This window comes from Pristis pectinata, chromosome 19 (genome assembly GCF_009764475.1).
Source record: "Pristis pectinata isolate sPriPec2 chromosome 19, sPriPec2.1.pri, whole genome shotgun sequence".
In the NCBI taxonomy this organism is placed as follows: domain Eukaryota; kingdom Metazoa; phylum Chordata; class Chondrichthyes; order Rhinopristiformes; family Pristidae; genus Pristis; species Pristis pectinata.
The window spans coordinates 40513042-40533468 of record NC_067423.1 but is presented as its reverse complement, the minus strand read 5'-3'; the positions used below and the strand labels follow the sequence as shown (position 1 = coordinate 40533468).

The 20427-nt window shown below is 38.9% G+C and overlaps 1 protein-coding gene across 4 annotated transcripts in view; it reads left to right on the top strand.

Moving 5' to 3' along the window:
- Nucleotides 1-20427, top strand: part of ints13 (integrator complex subunit 13) — a 49087-nt gene that overhangs the window by 19945 nt on the left and 8715 nt on the right. For 2 of the 4 annotated variants that reach the window (XM_052033678.1, XM_052033677.1), the window contains 7 exons: nt 3540-3624; nt 7254-7280; nt 8089-8112; nt 9650-9739; nt 12595-12684; nt 19263-19441; nt 20192-20362. In XM_052033678.1, the coding sequence (XP_051889638.1) occupies nt 3540-3624; nt 7254-7280; nt 8089-8112; nt 9650-9739; nt 12595-12684; nt 19263-19441; nt 20192-20362 (666 nt within the window). The remainder of the gene's footprint in view (nt 1-3539; nt 3625-7253; nt 7281-8088; nt 8113-9649; nt 9740-12594; nt 12685-19262; nt 19442-20191; nt 20363-20427) is intronic. The other 2 variants (XM_052033679.1, XM_052033680.1) reach the window with 1 other exon arrangement.

Genomic DNA, 20427 nt, shown 5'->3' with positions numbered 1-20427 from the left:
AGAGTTTTGTCACTGCAGATTAGCTTCTGCATAGTGTTGTGACCACTATTCTGAGTACAGTAAGATTGTCAGTGTGTTAGCACAGCTCTGAGTTGTTAATGTGGAAGGGTTTTACTAGATGAAGTAGTCTAAATTCTCTAACATTTTTATGTACAATCAAACTTCCTGATGGAATGTTGCCATTGTATACTAATTAAAATAACCAGTTTTAAGACTGTTAATGGGGAATTGAAATCAAAACTCTATCACTATTGTGTTGTCTTAAAAGAAAATACAACATTAATGAAAAAAGTAAGATGAAATGCTTAACAACATTAAAATATTGAGAAATATTTCTCATCTATGTAAATTGATAGTATTTGGGTGCATAATCAAAGGTTGTCAAATTTGCAAATGCTGTTAAATGTCCTGATGATAAGGGAGCTGAAGAGCTGCAGAAGGACCATGACATAGTTTGCATGTGTGCAAAATTTATGGCAGAGGAAATTCAGTCCGGATAAGTATAAGGAATCTTCACACTTAAATGATTAATGGTGAACTAACTACAAGAGAAGAACAAGAGACCCAAGACTGACAGTGAATGGTAGAATTTGCTTTGCTTTATACAGTGCCTAAAATTACTAATAAAGCTATGCTATCCTGCCAAATCAGCAGTCTTGCTGGAACATTGTATATTGTGCTGAATAGGATACATAATATGAGCACTGTTTACAACTTTAATCACTGATAATGCACGTCCATAAGTATGGTGCAGAGCAATTCTAAGGCAGATTCCCAGTGTCAGGTAAGTTCGTTCTTGACTAATAAACAAAGGAATTTGACTTCAGAACCTATCAATACAATTTAAAAATGTTAGTTTTGAACAGCCAGACATTAATTATTGGTATTGATAAAATCAAACGAAGCTATTAAATTGTTATAAAACCCCTGCAGCAGGGTTCTTTAGGGAAGGAAACCTGCTCTCTCTGCTTGGCCTGTATGTGACAATAGCCCCATTCTCAATACGTTTAACTCTGAGAACAACCAAGCAAGCCACTCAGTTATATCCAACCTATTACCAGCAGGGAGTGCAGCATTTCAACAATATGGCTCACCATTATTTTCATTCAAGGAAACTGGAAAAGGTTAATAGATGTCAGCTTTGCCAGTCACCCTAGGAAAAAAATGCAAAAAGAAAAAATTAATCAGGGCCAGTATTAAAATTGACCAGCAGGTGCATGATCGAAACGTGGATATCCATAGGTAACTGAGGCTCAAAATTGATGTCGGGGATTATATATGGAAAATGACAATATATGGAAAGACCTGACCTGCCTTAGAGGAGAGACCATCTCTGGAGACATTGGAGAGATTTTCATAATTGGGAATTTCCAAGTTGTTATAGAAAAATGATCCAGATGGGTTAAATGGGCTCCTCCATTAACTTTTCCGTGACTCCTGCATCAATATAGAACTATAGTAAAAGAGATTGAGATCCATTTTAAGAAGAACAAAATTAGGCAGTCTGGAATCTTTTTCCCAGAGCAGAAATGTTAAATACTAGAGGACATGCATTTAAGGTGAGAGGGGGAAAGTTTAACGGAAATGTGTGGGGCTATTTTTTTTCGCCAGAGTGTTAGGTGCCTGGAACAGACTGCCAGGGATCGTGGTGGAAGCATATACAATAATGATGTTTACGAGGCTTGAGTATGCAGGGAGTGGAGGGATATGGATCATGTGTAGGCAGAAGCATCGTGTTTGGTGCAGACATCGTGTTCCTGTGCTGTACTGTTCTATGAAAATTAGTTTTCTACCTTAATAGCTATATTACCACTTATGCAAAAGGTAGGTCAGACCAGTTGATTTGTAGTGGGGTTGAGTAGACTGGAGAAACTAGAATTTTGTTTTTCTTTTAAAAAAAGAGGTTATTTAAATGAAGTGCTTAGACAAAATGAAAAAAAAATGTTGTTTCAATTAGAATCATAGTTATTCAGCACAAAACAGGCTATCCAAGCTAGTCTCATTTACCAGTGTTTGGCCCATAACATTCTAAACCATTCTAACCTATCCTACTGTCTTTTAAAAGTTGTTATTGTATCTGTCTCATCCACTTCCTCTGGTAGCTTATTCCATATAAATACCACCTTCCGTGTAAAAGAAAAAATTGCCACTCGAGTTCCTATTAAATCTTTTCCCTCTCACCTTAAACCTATGCCCTCCAATTCTTGATTCCTCAAACCTGAGTGCATTCATCATATATATGCCCCTCATGATTATATACACCTCTAGAAGATCACCTCTCAGTCTCCTACCCTCCAAGGAAAAAAGTCCTAGCCTGACCAACCTCTCCTATAACTCAGACCCTCATGCCCTGCAACATTCTTGTAAATCTTTTCTGCACTCTTTCCAGTTTAATAACATCTTTCGTCGAATGCTGGGTGACCAAAACTGAACACAGTACTCCCACGTGCGGCCTCACTGGCGTCTTGTACGACCACATCGTGACCTCCCAACTTCTATACTCAGTGCGCTGACTGATGAAGGCCAGCGTGCCAAAACCCTTCACCACCCTGTCTACCTGTGAGTCCACTTTCAGGAAGCCATGTACCTGAACTCCAAGGTCCCTCCAATGCAAATTCATGTACAACACTCCCCAGGGCCCTGCCATTCACTATCGTTCATTGGCTGAAATGGTGGTGTTGGGGGGATAAAAAGCCCAACTTTTTAAGTTAATAGCAAAAGGACCAGTGGTGAAATGAACGAACTTTTTCAAGTAGAGAAGTCATGATCTGTCTGAAAGGGTACCGGGAGCTGATTCTTTTGACATTTTCAAAAAGGAAATGGATAGAAACTTGAGAACGGTTGCAAAGAGCCAGGAATGTGACTGGATTCTTCTGACGCAGGTTTTGAGTAGGCTTGATGGGTTCAATGGCCTCCTGCACTGTAACAATTGTTATTCTATCAACTTGAATGTAACTAATGTGTTGGAAAGAAGTGCACTGTATAGCCACTCCTGCAGCAAAAAAACTTACAATGTACTTCAGTATTAACAAAACTCTTGCATCTAATATACTAAAATTTATGCAGGCACTTGTATCAGTAGGCACAGAAACTTCATTGTTTTTGTAATCTATTGTATTCAAATGTAAAACAATCCGTGGTCTTGGTGCTATAGGTGGGGAATGTGTTATATATACCAATTCATGTGCAGAAAAACACTAACACAAGATGTAACCACTTGGGCCTAATTGAGCTAAATGGTTCTAAATGTTTGCACTGACATGGCACTGTTCAGCCAGGCAGTGGCAATTTCTTTGAACTCAGTTCTAAAATAGGTAAATTTTCAGATGATCATAGAGCGGAGTTTTAGTCCTTTTCTGTTGATCTTAAAAACAAAGCTTTTAACGAGGTCAGAAGTGGACCATATCAGTGCCCAGAGATGTTAAATTGGAACTCTACAACCCTGATGAGCATGTGGGTGCATAAGTATGGTAATACTTGTTCACTGACTGTAAACAAATCCATATTGTGTTGACATTCTATATGTCCTTTATTTAAAGGAAGAACAACATGCAAATACTTCTGCAAATTATGATGTAGAACTTCTCCATCAAAAAGATGCTCATACTGAACTGTTAAGAAGTGGTAAGTTATGGTTTACACAGTTTAGTTGGTATTTGGCATAAAGTGATGCTCATTCCTTGGGTTCCAAAAGCAGCTTTCAGACAATGTTAGACTGAATTCCTACCCTCTTCTGGCTGTTTTGTTTTATCTTCCAGCCTCCAGTAACTTAAGTTTACCCACAATTGTTGTCACTATTCTAAATAGTACTACCTGTCATCCCTGAGCACCCTTACTGACATCATCTCAGATTTGGCATTGCCTTGGTTTTAAAATGTTTCTCCTTGCAACCATGGGAGCACTTGATAACAGCTATCCCCATCCATCTAACTTCCTCCAAGGCTACAAAATGTAATGCTCTGTGAGGCATTTGAATAAATTTAACACTTAGAACAATCACCTCCCGAACATGAAGTAACAAGTACGTGATGGGATGGAGGAGGGGTCGGGTTCAGGTTGAAGGAGAAAGAGAATGATCAAACAAAAAAAAGTTCTCCTTGCAAGTCTTGCATCATGTCCTTCAGCTTTCTGGCTGATGAGAAAATTCTCTACACTCTCTGCTAATGAATTTTTAATGAGTTAAGATTTCAGTGTGGATTTTTGGTATTGGTTTATTATTGTCACTTGTACCGAGGTACAGTGAAAAGCTTGTCTTACAAACCGATAGTACAGGTCAATTCATTACACAGTGCAGTTGCATTGAGTTAGTACAGAGTGCATTGATGTAGTACAGGTAAAAACAGTAACAGTACAGAGTAAAGTGTCACAGCTACAGAGAAAGTGCAGCGCAATAAGGTACGAGGTGAGGTCTATTTGTATCTGGAATTGTCTGATTACCTGGGTGCAACAGATTGAGAGAAATGTGATGAAAGGCAGTGCAATCACTTCATTCATTGAAGTAGATGCAATATCAAGTGCAAAACAAAAATCCAGTATAAAAACCTGATCTTTATTACTAAAGATGCCGAAATCTTGGCCAATGATCACATATTATTATAATAAGTAGTATTACAGAGTTTTAAGCAATTCAAAATCAATTGAATCCTTGGTGACATGAGACTGCAGATGCTGGAGTCTGGAGCAACACACAAGATACTGGAAGAACTCAGCGGGTAAGGCAGCATCTATGAAGGGCAATGGACAGTCGATATTGCGGGTTGAGACCCTTCACCTGGACTCATCTGGATGAAGGGTCGTGACCTGAAAAGTCAAGTCCATTTCCCTCCCAGATGCTGCCTGACCCACTGAGTTCCTCCAGCATCTTGTGTGTTGCTCAATTGAATCCTTCACCACTTCTTCCAAATTCCTTTCCCCTTTCACTACCTTAATCCCTCTCCATATAAGAACATAAACAGAAGCAGGAGTAGGCCATGTGGACCCTTGTGTCTGCTCCACTGTACAATAAGGTCATGGCTGATCTCTTCCTGTCGTGGTCTTATTACACATTTGTAATTCGGTAACCACTGTAAGTTATAAAAAATAAATACATGAAAAATAGATGCATTCGTGGGCCTTGTCCCCTCACTCCTGCTCTCCCATTCATTATGGTCATGAATGATCCTTTACCTCAGCATCACTTTTCTGCACTAAATCGATATACTTTGATTCTGTCGATATCAATAAATTTCATGAGAAGCCCAACATACCATTTGCCTTGCTGTACCCAAATGCAAACTTTCAGTGATTTGTGTACAAGGACACCTACATCTTTCAACGTCTCTCCATTTCTAAAATACTCTGTTATTCTGCTTTTTTTTTACACTTCTTTGCATATTTCATCCTCACCTAGCCAATTAGCCTTTTGTATATCCTCAAAGTCCTTTACATCCTTCATGAATGGTAGACTGTTTCACTTGGTCCCTCATCCAGACCATTGATATGGATTGTGATCAGCTGGGGACCCAGAACCAATCCTTATGGCACAACAACTTTCGGCAGACTCAAAATGTGAACCCTTGCCCTCTGTCCGTTAATCAGTCCGCAGTGCACGCCTGTATACTACCTTCCAATCCCATGCTCTAATTTTATTTATTAACTTTTTAGAGTGACCTTCTCGAAACCCTTTTGAAAGTCTGAATATACCACATCCATTAGTTCACCCTTTTCCCTCCCTTCCCCCTCTTGTACAGGATGCAGACATTAAAATTTGCCTTGTAGTTGGACTAGGAGTAAATGACAGTTGTGAACAATGGAGGATGATCTTATTCAAACATATAAGATCCTAAGGAGGTTTGATGGGGCAGAGATGAGATGTTTTCACTAGTGGGAGAGTCACGAACAAGGGGACATAACAAAATAAGGGGCTGGTCATTTAAAATTGAGGTGCATGAAATTTCTTTTCTCAGAGGGTATTGAATCTCCAGAATTCTCTACCCCGAGGGTGGTGGAGGCAAGATCATTAGATATATTTAAGGTGGAGATAGATAAATATTTGAAAGATCGAGGAACCTGGGGTTATGGGGAACTGGCACAGAAGGGGAGCTGAGGCCAGTGTAGATCGGCTATAATCATATTGAATGGTTGAGCAGGCTTGAGGGGGCTCGTAGTCTAATCCTGCTTCTGTTTTCTTGTATTCTTGTCTGAATAAGGCAAGATTGGCAAACAGTGCTTGATGCAAATTGGAGTACAGGCAGTGGAAATTTAAATGAGTTAAAAGTTTAGAGCCATTTTATAACACGGTTTTTTGGCTGTGGGATCCTTGGGTGATATCGAGAGATCAGAGGATTTTTTTGTAGTTTCCTGACTGATATAGATACCTCAACAAATGATCTGATTATCTTTTACATTTTTATGTGGGATCTTCTTTCCCCATCACTCTCTGTCTTTCCAATCTCATGCCTCTGACCAGAGAGTTGCAGTCCCCAACTTTCAGCACCTGAAGACTTTATCCGGAGCACACCATTCTACTGAGCAAGTTCAAGATTAGGGTCTTTGAGGTCACTGTCTAGTCGTCCGATGAATACAGACAGTGACCCAAGAACCAATTTAGCATCAAATATTTGATGGCAGCAAAATTAAGGTAAAGAGGAGCCAAAGAATATCATGGTTAACAAAGCCAAAAGCAACTTTGAGATCTATGTATGCTGCCCACAGAGGACCCCAAAACACTCAACTTTTGTGAAAGAGAGAAATCTTTGTGGTAATACAATCAATGGTTGATCATGCAAGTATAAAATTGCTTTGATCCCTGCAATGATTTTGTAAATAATTTATCTTTAATGCAGGCAGTAATTTTTTTTTTGCTGGGCTATGTGATATCAAAGTTCTTGCACATGCCTACTTCTTTTTCCATTGTAGAAAGCCAGAATGATGCCCTTCCTGCAATCCCCTGGTATTAAATCTGGCCTGCCCGAGTGTGAAAGATTCACACTGATCTTTTGATGAAAGCTAGGCCTTGCCTGGTGCAAATTAGCACAGCCTATATCCTGAGGTTATGTAATTAAAAGATCTGTACAGTAATAAATTTTATGGAATTTGTATAGTAGCTTCAGAAAATGTGAATATCTGAATGGTAGTTTTATGAAAAGATATTTTCTTGAACTCAAAACCAAAGGATCGGTTGCCAGTCCTATAGACTTTATAAAGTTATTAGCAATTTGAACTTTATCAATATGTACTTCTTGTTATCACTAACGTTTTGTTTTTATTTGCAGAAGGGAAGAACATGACAACGATATCATGTACGTCAAATGTTACTATCTTTGAATTATAATGACTTATGATTTTGAACGCCTTTTAAATTCTGGTTGCATTTACATTGAAATCGCACCTTTTATAGCAGCACTCTCATCTAAGTCAGGCTGGACAGCGCTGCTTGTCAAGGTTGCTGGCTTTTAGAAAATGTGAAAACTGAGAAAAAGATCCCATGGCATTATATGAAAAGGAGAAGGGATTCTCTGAGAGACCAATCTCTTTTTCATTATCAACACAGCCAAAACAGGTTACCTGAGCATTTATGTCACTGGCTTATGTGGATTTTGCTGTGAAGTACTTTTTCTTTAATTTCTCCTTTTTTCAATGCCTTTGGGGGGGAAGAATTCTTGACTGTTCATAGCATTCTGGCAGTTTTCATGGGTTAAGAAATGGTACATAGTAAGTTTATCCATTTGAGAAATATAAATTATAGGATGCAAGTTTAATGTTGAATATGGTGTGCATCTGTAGTTAAGTCTTAAGAACCAGTTAAGCAGAATATTTGAGTGATGCCAAGATGTTATACTGTGCTATGTTATTTCAAGTGCTGTCATCTTGTTAGACCTAAATGTATGACTCTGACGTGACAAAATCCTTTCCTAACTTGGCACCTGAATAACAGAAAATGTTTCAGTTTCTCCAGTTAGTGTGTAAATAATCTTATCACATGTCTAAGTCGAGTTTGGTGTTCCTGTGCCTGCACTGAGGCAATTGCAGCATAAGTTTGGATTTCTGTTGCTTGAATTCCTCTTCATGTTAGAAGAAAAATCTTAATATCACTTCTTACATTTGTAGGTGACCACTTCAAAGGAAAGAAAGGTAACTGGTAGTGTAACTTAGTGTTTGATTTAATAAAATTAGATTTTTTTTTAAACAGGTTTAGAATTTCTTCCAAAGAGGATATTGAATGGCGTAGCTGAAGTCTAGTCTGACATCAGATTTATCTGAATGCCATTTATCAGTGCTGGTGTATCAGTGCAACTGTACACAAATCAAAATCCATTTTAAAATAAGCCTTGAATAATCTTTATTGTTTAATTTGTTCTTTTGGTTACCTTTTACAAGAGACATCAAGGGCACGGAGAGAGTGCAGCAGAATGTTATTGATGATATCAAGAATGAGGGATTCTCATCAAGAGAAGTTTTTTTTTAAATAAATGGGCTTTAAGGTCTGAGAAGGAATTTAATAGATGCCTTCAAAACCAGAAGACATCTTAACAATAAACAAATCAGGAATGAATAACTGGAAGGAGTCTTAATAAATCGAGAGCAAATGTGTTTCAGCTGATTACTGCAGCATTAACTAGAAGGTGTAAGTACAAGGGCATCAAAATGAACAAAGGGAGAGGAGAAGTTTCTTTTTGCAGCAGGTTGTTAGGATGTTGAATGGTATTTCTAATTCCACATGCATTGCATATTATATAGTGCAGGTGGAGTAAGGGGAAAAAAGAAAAGAGTTTGCCGAAAGGGTAGCAGCATGGGTTTAAATGGACAGCCCTTTCAGGCTGTCTACGTGACAGCCTAGCGTTTACGTGACAAGGTTGCTTTACTGCTTAATGAATCTGCCATCACTAGAAAGGTCATCTATTTTCAGTTGTCTACAGGATGAACTCAAGTTCAAGTTTATTGTCATGGGCATATATACACAGGGTATAAATGCCATGAAAATTAGCTTTTTGCAGCAGCAGCACAGTGCATTACAAACATGTCAAACATAAATTACATGAGCTTAAATTGATGTATAATTAAATGTGTATAATTTATGTGTTTTAGATTATTACATGGCACTTAGTTGGATGCTGTAGGGTAATTCTTGAACTAAATTGTGTCAGAAATACAAAACACTGTTGACTACTATTTGCTTGCTGTTAATGGAAAGGAATAATTAGTAGTTTTGCTCACTCCCAAAGACATGGCTAGGTTGGATCAGCTCTTCCCTGACTCAGTAGATGGAATGCCAAGTGTCAACACAGGCTGAAAATCTGTGCGTGTTCCCTTCAACCACACCTCCTGTTCTTTAATCACAGGAGTGTTGATGGGAGTTGAAGCCAAGTCTGTGGAACGTATGCACCATTCTCCTGGTTGAAGCGGTTCTAATTATGCACCAAGACATTTCATTTAAGCCATGTCTGAAGTCTGGTTTGGCTGCATTAATTATTTAATTTGGTTTACATTGAATTCTACTGAAAATAATCTGTGCAAATATTGAACTTCAAGTTTTTAGGATCTGCTTTTTCTTACTTTTTGATACTTCGTCTCTTCTGGAGCATTAAGATGCAGTTTTAATTTGCTTTATATGTTTTGAGTTTTTCTTGTTCAAACAAATTGCTATTTTCTATTTGGTTTTATATTGCAGTTGATCCACATCTATGTAATAGCAATAGAGATGGCGCTGTCAAAGACACTGTGACTTTGAAGTGGTGTACTCCAAGAACCAATAATATTGGTAGGTATGAAGTTTACATTAGCTAGTAAAAGTATTACCTTGCATTTCATCTAGAGAATATTTCAAAAAATGCATCCACATTGTCATTTAAATTCATTTCTTTAGTATTGCTAACCAAATGTTTCTATAAGGCGATTTCCAAAATTAATCCACAACAAAATCCGAATCTTCTGTGTGTTTAAGAGTTAATACTAAAGCCAAGGCAAGAGCTGATCATTGGTCTCCTGTCCCCTAACCAAATTGCTAACTGTTGAGTCTACCTTGCATGAGAGAAGATGGAACAATGGGAATATCCAGTTTCAAAAAGGATCATTCGTTATTGTTTTACTTCTGTGTTTCAAGTCTCCAGTTTGCATGGAACACAGCCGGATGGTGTGATTTAGCTGTGATGTTTGTAGTCACAGAACTATGCAGTGCGGAAACAGACCCGGCGGCCCAACTTGCCCACGCCACCCAAGTTGTCTACCTGAGCTAAGGGGCAAATGCAAAGAAGCAATTTCTGCAGCATTTATCACTTCAGTTTAACATCCCAGTGGCATTGGCAGTGCAAGTTTAAAAAAAGATTTGAGAATAAAGATATAACTTAGAAACACAATATTCCTCTGCAGAATCTCTCTGATACATCCCTTCTGGCTTCAACAGAGGTTGAGGGAGACCAGTCTGATCATGGCCAACATCGTGTTATTGCCTGTGAGGGGCCTACTATAGGTTGTTCCATTTTCATTTGTGCAATGCGTCCATTGGGAAAAGAGGCAGCCATTTGTGTAGGGGAGAGGGCAATAAATGAAATGTGAAGGTACATTGAGTTCTCACTGCTGTGCTTTTGACTATTGTAGTCGAAGGCTAATGGTGTCACAGTATTGTTGGGGAGCATCTTGGAACAGATCAGTGGAGAGTAACGGACATTTAGAGATGGATTGAGGAAAAGCAAAAAGCTGCACCTCAATTTAGTGAGGCATCCCTCTATGTGCTATGGGGTGTAGTCAGGTCCTGCTCTCCAGCAAGATACAGGGAAACCTAATGCTGTAACGAAGAAGGTGTAGAAAAGGCTTAGAGGTCAGCACCAGAAGTCTCATGCTCAGTACCTGAATCCATTATAAGGAATAAATAACTTTGGTAATACAGTTGCAATTTTAAAAAATCCTATTGTGTTTCTGTCTGCACAGCTTCCTCATCAGTTTGCCATATAAACATTAGAAACAGGAATAGGAATAGCCATAAGGCCCTTCTGCTCTGTCATTCAGTAAGATCATGGTTGATCTAGTTTTGAACTCAACTGTACTTTTCTGCCTGATTTACCCACAGCCCTTTTTTATCTCCAAAAATCTCCCATTTTCAGTCTTAATTGTATTCAATGATCTCAATCTCCACAGCTTACTAGAGCAGGAACCCACAGCTCTCTCAGAAGAAATTCCCCCTTATCTCTACCTTAAAAGGGTAACCCCTTACTCTGCAAGAAGCTTCCTAGTTCTAGATTCTCCCTTGAGGGGAAATATCCTCTGAGTGCTTTGTTGAACAGTTGAGATCTATTGTGTTTTGGGAAGATAATTTTCTGAGACTCCATTTCAATAATATTCCTTCTTGAATAAGGAGACCAAGTATGGTCTCACCAAAGCTCTGTACAATTGTAGCAAGACTTCCCTACTTCTATACTCCAACCCCCATGCAATAAAGGCAACAGGGTTTCATTTGCCTTACTAATTACTTACTGTACCTGTATGGTAACTTTGTGTTTTATGTAAGAGAGCACTCAGATGTATGGGTATATCAGCATTTAAGCCTCCATTTCGATACTACTAAATATTTCTCCATTTTTCTGATTGAAATGGATAATCTTATATTTCCCTGTATTATTCTCTATCTGCCAAAGTTTGCCACTTGCTTAACATATCTGTATCCATTTGCAGGCTCCTATTCTCTTAACTTGCACACCCAAGTATCTTTCTGTTAGTTACCCAATCCTCTATCCCTGCTAATATGTTGCTGCCAATGCCTTGACCCTTTAGCTTCGGCAGTAACCTTCCATGAGGCACTTTGGAAATCCTTTGCCTTTTGGAAATCCAAAGACGCTAATCTACTGGTTCCTGTTTACCTGACATGCTTGTTATATTCTGGGAGAATTCTAATGAATGTGAAACATGAGTCCCTTTTATAAAATAAGTTGATTCTGCTTAATTGATTCATGACTTTCCAACTGTCCTACTACTACTTCCTAATAGATTCCAGCAATTTCTTAATAGCAGGTGTTAGACATTGGCTCATAGTTTCCTGCCTTTCTTTCATCAAATATCTGGGACTTTTTGCTAAAATCTAGAGAATTGTGGAAGATTAGGGATGCTTTGTCACATCATTCCTCACACCCATTTAAGTTTCAGCAACACTCACGATTCCATTTCATTCCGGTTCCACTTCCCTCTTCGTTCATTGCTTCAATTCTCATGAGTCCTATTGCAATGGATGCCACCTCAGTTAGTTTGCTTAATTTTCAGCATATCCTTAGATGTGTGCCAGTACCACTTGTGAAGCATCTGCTTGTAAGTGACCCGCAATGATTGTGAGTTAAATTTCCAATCGAATACCCTTCACGTGTTCTGAAAAACATCTTTGACTTAAAACATTAATTCTCGTTCTCTTTCCACAGACACTGCCTGACCTGCTGAGAGTTCCCAACAATTTTTTTATTTCAGATTTACCGAAGCTGCAATTTTTGAAGTTAATTTATACTACTTTGTCTTGGTCTGTAGCTATTATTTCTCGTTTATAGCTGTTTTGAATGTGCAGCAATATTTTGCTCTCTGCGAGAGGTTGTTCTGAACAATTTTCTTACTAAGATAGGTAATGTTTATTTCTTTCAGAGTTGCACTATTGCACAGGAGCTTACAGAATATCACCCGTGGATGTAAACAGCAGACCCTCTTCTTGCCTGACAAACTTTTTACTAAATGGTGGGTAATTTTGCCATAACTGAATAATAGCTGAAGTCTTTTTGTAGAAGTTTCATCAAAGCACATGCTTGGCATCACCTTATGCCAGATATCTAGGTAAAATTTGGTTTGTTTATAGTTTTAACATCTTTCTGTGCATGTAACTGTTGTAACAAAGAGCCTTTTTGTTGCAGTATTAATACATGTGATAATAGTGAGTTTTATTGGCCAGTTAAAAGGGAATGGTTGTGTGTGGGTGTGCATGTAACTTTATCCTGTCATTGTTTGCATTGATGTTTCCTGCTTTCATTGTACTAGTTATATATTGCCTTGTTTGTTCATGAAATCCACATAAAGGCTTAGATCATGCCCTTGAAGTGCTATTGTAACCTGTTTGAAATGAATGAGTTCCCATTGACATTACAGTCAAAGGCTGGTGGGAGATGAGGTTATGCCCCATTGAAGAAATCTTTTGAAGCTTGGTTAAATAAACTCTAGCTCCATTAAACTTTTCTAATTAAACAGTAATAAATGGGATTGCATCCCAGCATTACTGCATTTGTTCTGACGGGCCAAGCTTTTTGCCAGATTAAAAGCACTTTTTTTGAATTTAATTCACTTTCCAGTCTGTTCTAGCTGAAGAGACCTAAGTATTGGTTAATGCCTGCTTTCTGGATTTTTTGGAAAGGAAAATAAGTGTATGCCAATGATACCAGTTTGCTTATCTAATAAAGTTAGACTTGGTGAAATTTCAGTTTGTTTTTCAAATCACCACTTCCTGATGCCTGAACTTTCATGTTTATAGGTGGCTAAACTTAAAGAAATGAAATCATAAAAATATAAGACAATACATTACTAATGGAATAGTTTCAGGACTTGTTTTTTCTTATTGATCTAAAATTTATAAGGAAAAGGCTAAACATTTTCAAACCCAGGAAAGGTTTTTTTAAATTGAACATCCCAGAAAGCAGTAGTGTCCAACACACTGAATTTCACAGCAATTAGTTTTAAAGTACACATTGCTGTTGTGGACTTAACAATGAAGTAAGCATCAGGCCTGATTTTGCTCTTCGGCGGGGTGGGGAGGGGGGAGAACTGCAGATGCTGGAAAGTTAAAAACAGAAAATGCTGGAAATACTCATGACAGGCCGCATCTGTGGGAAGAGAAACAGAGTTAATGTTTCAGGTTGAAGACCCTTTGTCAAAACTGGGAAGGAGAGGAAAGGTTGTTAAGTGCAGGGAGAACGTGGAGGGAGATGTCTCTGACGGGGTAAAATGGGGATAAGCTATAAACAAGGTTATCTGGACAATGAGTTGGTTTATTATTGTCACATGTACCAAGGTACAGTGAAAAATTTTGTTTTGCATGCTATCCATACAGATAATTTCAGCGCATCAGTGCATTGAGATAGTAGTACAAGGGAAATCAATAACAGAATGCAGAATAGTTTTACAGTTACAGAGTGCAACGCAGGCAGACAATAAGTTGCAAGGCCATGACGAGGGAGATTGTGAGGTCAAGAATCTATCTTATCTTTCAAGAAGTTTGTTCAATAGTCTTATAACAGTGGGATAGAAGCTGTCCTTGAACCTGGTGGTATGTGCTTTCAGGCTTTTGTATCTCCTGCCCGATGGGAGGGGGGAGAAGAGAGAATGTCTGGGGTAGGTGGGGTCTTCGATTATGCTGGCTGCTTTTCTGAGGCAGTGAGAAGTGTAGACAGAATCCATGGAGGGGAGGCTGGTTTCCGTGATGTGCTGAGCTGTGTCCACAACTCTCTGCAGTTTCTTGCAGTCTTGGGCAGAGCAGTTACCATAACAAACCGTGATGCATCCAAATAGGATGCTTTCTGTGGTGCATCTATAAAAAATTGGTGAGGGTCAACGGGGACATCCCGAATTTCCTTAGCCTCCTGAGGAAGTAGAGACATTGGTGCGCTTTCTTGGCCATGGTGCTTACGTGGTTGGACCAGGACAAGCTGTTGGTGATGTTTACACCTAGGAACTTGAAGCTCTCAACCATCTCTACCTCAGCACCATTGTTGTAAACAGGAGTGTGTGCACCGTCTCACATCCTGAAGTTAATAACCAGCTCTTTTGTTTTGCTGACATTGAGGGAAAGGTCATTATCATGACACCGTGCCACTGGTCTCAATATGTCCTTCCTGTACTCAGTCTCGTTGTTATTTGAGATCCAGCCCACTATGGTGATGTCATCCGCAAATGCGTAGATGGAGTTATTAGAGCAGAATCTAACCACACAGTCGTGAGTGTATAGGGAGTAGAGTAGGAGGCTGAGGGTGCAGCCTTGAGTGGCATTGGTGTTGATAATCGTGGTGGAGGTGTTGCTGCCTAACCTCACTGATTGTGGTCTGTTGGTCAGGAAGTCAAGGATCCAGTTGCAAAGGGAGGTGTTGAGTCCTACTAGAGTCAGACTACTGCATGTTCTCCACTCCCAGAGGAAAGAAAAGGGAGGAGGAAAACAACAAATAAGCTGTGCCAATGTCACAGACACAAATCAAGTTAGCTGAAGTTGTAGAATTGAATATCAATTCCAGAAGGCTGCAGTGTGCCCAGACGGAAAATGAGGTGCTGTACCTTAAGCTTGATTGGGCTTTATTGTAACAATGCAGAAGGCTCTGAAGCATCTTCCTCCCTGAACCGTGGCTTCCCCTCAATCATTGTTAATAACGTCCTTGACTGTATCTCTTCCATTTCCTGCACCTGTGCTCTTACCACTTCTCCTGTGGGAAAGAACAAGGACAGAGCACCCCTGGACCTGCCACCCCACCAGCTCTGTGTTCAACAGATCATTCTCGTGATTCCTGCCACCTTCAAAGAGATCCCAGCACTAGAAACACCTCCCTTTTCAGAATTTGTACGGACCATTCCCTTCAACCTCCCCCTGCCCCCCCCCCCCCCCCCCCCCCGTCCCCGTCCCTTCTTCTGTTCCCACCAACTATCTCACCACACCCCCCCCCCCCCCCCCAACTGTAGGTGATGCAACATTTGTCCTCCTGTATCTTCCTTTCCACCATCCAGGGACCCAAACAGTCTTTCCAGCTGGAGCAGTGATTCACTTGCACTTCTTCCAATCCTGTGTACTGCATTCAGTGTTCACAGTATGGTCTCCTCTACATTAGAGAGACCAAATGCTGATCACTTTGAAATGGTGATCACTTTGCAAAACACCAGTGATCAGTCCACTGGCTGACCCTGAGTTTCCCATTGCCTGCCACTTTAATCCTCCATCCCATTCCCACTTTGACCTTTTGGCCTATATTTCAGAGTAAGCTGTAAAAAGGAGTTTTACTATGAAAATCAGTCCCACTCCTGCTCTGGCCTATCAGTCTGTGGCCTCCTGTACTGTTTCAGTAAGGCCCAATGCAAGCTTGAGAAACAGCACCTCGTCTGCCTGGGCCCATTGTAGCGTTCTGGATGAAATACTGAATTATACAATTTCAGGTAACTTGATTTCTGTCTGTACCAGTCATCTATCTGTGATATTGGCTCAGCTTGTCTGTTGCATTTGTTTCCCCTTTTTCTTCCCCTCGGAGTGCAGGTCATTCCCAGCCTGCTCTGCTGGGCTTGTCTTCCTGCTCTGCATTTAGCAACTCACCCCAGTTTTACCCATCAGAGATATCCCACCTTCCCCACTCTCTCTGAGGCTTAACAAGCTTCTTTTGTTTCCTTCCCAGTTCTGACGAAGGGTCTTCAATCCGAAATGTTAACTGTTTCTCTTCCTATAGATGTGGCCTAACCTGTGTTTTCTGTTTTTATTTCTGATTTCACTCCTGGATGACTCAGCTATATTTTGAGATTATTTCCTTGATCGAGATTAAACAATAGCAGAATTGTGCACATTGTCAATCAGCACTAAAAGCCAAGAATCTAGGTTTATATTTTGGGTGTCACCTGTCTGAAAGGAGTGTTAATTCCCAATTTACCACATGGTACAGTCAGAGCAATCATCAGAATCAGGTTTATTATCACTGACATATGTTGTGAAATTTGTTGTTTTGTGGCAGCAGTACTGTACAAGACATAAAGACATACATTCTACTGTTCATTACATTTGTATGGAGTAGCAGTTTACAACTATTACACATCTTAGTGATTTTGTGCCAGTGGTACTGAAGGATTGAATGTATTTACATGTAATTTATGAAAGGGACATGCACTTCCAGGTAGCAGTGTGCGCCCTTGCATCTCTCTCCTGTTTATTGACTGCACAATCTTTGTGAGTGATAAAACTAAAGGGAAAAACCTGACAAACTCTAGAAGGCTGTGGATTGAGCTTCAGGATACTCTGGTATCTGTCAGCTTGGCATTATCAAAATCTATACGAGCACAATAATTTGAAAAGCCTTTGCCTCCTAACAATTTGTCTAGCCCTTCTTAAAATGACTCTTAATTGTTTCCCGTTACGATGTGTTTCTGTAGTTCATTCATAAGGCCATGATTCTGAAATGCTTCCTGGCAATCTAACCTCTCTCTTCGCCAGAATGTTTCAAGAAGGTTTATAATCTGATCTTCACTCACTATCTCAAGTAATCAATCTAAATCTAGTTCCTTCATCTTTTTAAAACCTCAAACTTGTCCCTTATCCCACGTAATTCTAAGGAAAATGGCCATAATTCTTGAAGAATTAATTCTTAATTCCTTATGACTATAGCTTCTATGGTTAGAGCTCTCTGTTGTTTGCATGCTTGTTCTGTTGAGCCTTGCTGACCTTCACTATGTGGACTGATTGGAACTGAAGAATATTTCACGTTGACTGTGCTAGACCTTGACCGAAAGTAAACCTAAGGACTTCAACCCTGGCTGCAGCTCAGATGGCCTCCAAATTAAATGTTGTGGGTTCATGTACTGTTCCAGAGAGAGACATACTAAATCCAACCTGACACTCCTGTGTAGTTCTGAGGGAGTCCTTTACTGCTTAGTCAGATTTTTTTTTACTCAAACTATGATGTTCTTCCTAGGCTCTCCTCCTCCAAGGTGTTAAAAGAACAGTCTTTGCACCAAATATTTTAATCCCTAACACAAAGGGATATAAATCGCACAACAATTATTTTTTTTTCATCATTCCAGTTTTGCTGCCTTCTATATTTTAAAGGGGGCACAATCTTGTTTGCTGCACTTTTTCTAAGTATATTGATTATTAACGTTTTGTTATCTCTTATATTGTCTTTCTGCAACTATTATCAATTTATCCCTTTGTTGCTTTTTTTGGTTATGTATTTTCTACCTGTAGCTGGATTCTTTTTCGTTTCTTGACCAAGGTTGTTTAACTGTACAAGTAGAACATTTAACTTTTGGAAATATGTAGTTCTACTTTACTATTTTAGATCACTTAATCCTAATTACTTACTTGCCTACTACCAATTTACTGAGCTATGTGCTATTTAACTACTTTTCATCAGTTTTATAGAAATCATTTATTACTTTAGCTTGGTTTTCTTACCTGGAGTATTATTGCCCTCCTTTATTTTCCCCTCTTAATTGACACTATTATTCCTATTCAGTTCCTTTAACCTCTCCCCCTATTCCAGGCTTGTTCTAGAAGTGTGTTACCCAGGGTACAGCTCCTTCATGAAACAGTACTAGATATGATCCATGAAAGTTGGGCTTTTACTACACTCTGTGGATAGTTTTTTATCTTTCCACTTGTCCCTTAGGCAGTAATCCCCACTCTCAACGCTGAAGTGGGGTGTCTCAAGCCAGAGTTTCCCACTGTCACCATCTAGAAGCAGCTGTCCAAAACTTCCAAAATTCTGCTGTCTCAGTATAATGCCTGTTCCATCATTATATACACCAAATTTGTTTAATTTTTGCACATAAGTTATTTATCTGTGCTAACAGGTTCTAGTGTTAATAATGCTAAATAAGTTACCCCTGTTATTCAATGTAAATATTTTTAGCCTATTACATATTTATTTTAAAATCCCTCTATTGTATAATTTTAAATTAGTTTGGCCACTAACTTCCTATATAATTTAGTGAAATTAATTGAACATTTAACATTTATTCCTCAGGCTTCACTTTTTATTGCTTCTGGTGTAGTATTCCTCAGTTTGTTGTGCCTTGTGCATTTGTACATCAAGAGGGAGCTAAGAAACTGGAAGAAATGGTGATATACATATGAAAAAATGCAATGCCATAAAAGTGGTGTTAAACATTGACAGACACAATGGACCTTACATGTAACAGCTATGGTGTGTTTACATGAGATTCCACACAGTGAAGCATAACTCCAACTGGAGGTATCTCAGAGAGTAAGAACACTAGCTAAATCCACCAGATGAAAGTTGTTAACTGAGGTTACATCCAGGTTCTTGCCTTGTATATATGGTACTACTATGTTTGAAACAGTGTTATCACAGCTTCATCTATACACACATTCTATTCACATACCATGTTCTGCTTTCTAAATTAACCTTAATTTTATTGTAATGCTTCCAGAAAGATATATGCATTTCTGCAGGATCTTTCAAAGTGTCCAAAGCATGTAACAACAAAAGACGTATTTTTGAAGTTTTGTCACAGTTGAAATGTAGCAGTATGGGAAGCTAACATTCATGGTTATCTCCTTTTTATATCAGGTCGATCAGTTTTGTTGGAACAACCTCGTAAATCGGGTTCCAAGGTGATTAGTCATATGCTTTGCAGTCACGGTGGTGAGATTTTCCTGCACGTGTTGAGCAGTGTTCGTTCCATCCTGGAGGACCCCCCATCAATTAGTGAAGGGTGTGGAGGAAGGGTTACTGATTACAGGATTACGGTTAGTCACTTTCCAAAAAGACATACTTTTATGATTTGCTTTTATGTCCTGTTAGATGATTGTAACTTTGTGGGCTGCTTCCTTAAAGCTAAGTCAGCAGTGTACATTGAAAAATCGATGTCTGATCAAACTTGTATTCATTCTTTCACTGAAAGTGCTACTTTCAAAGAGCCTTCAAAACTTATTCTGAAATCTTTGAATCTGGTTACCCATTTCTTGTAAACAAATTCTACTACTGACTGACTGATGCCAAGAATTGAATCCTGTAATGTGTTCTCTTAAAATGCTGTGATCAGCAATATTTGGAAATTACATTAATGGGAATATAGATGAAAATGTTTATATTTCACTTCATTTGTTTCAACATTTGCGGCTTTTGTTTATACACTGAACCTGATATTTACCTGAAGTATTTAAACTAGTAAATTTGAAAGTTCATTTGTGAATGAATAAGAATGGAGATGAAGAAAATGATGACCATATTCCCCTTCAAAAATTACCAGAGTTGCTTTGGTTAGCTAGACATATCAAGCTATTCAGGGATAGGGATTGATTGGAGAATATTTTGTGGCTTATCCTTTTTTTTGCATATAGCACTTGATACTACTCTACATCTATATTTCCATTAATTTTTCAAATATTTATATAATCTTAGACATTATCAAATTAATAAGTGCTTCTGCAATGAATTATTAGGACCTATAGCACAAACAGTGCTCTGGGTTGACAATATTTTCTCTTTTTTGCTAGGATTTTGGTGAGTTCATGAGGGAAAACAGATTAGCTCCTGTACATGAAACACGATACATGCTGGATGGGAGTATGGAAGTGCCGTTAGAGAAAGCTAAATCCCAACTAGAGAGACATACTCGCTATTGGCCGATGATTATATCTCAAACTACAATCTTCAACATGCAAGCTGTAAGAAAATTTCATTTGGCAGTCATTCTCATAACAGTGTAATTTACGCAATTTGTGGGTGCATG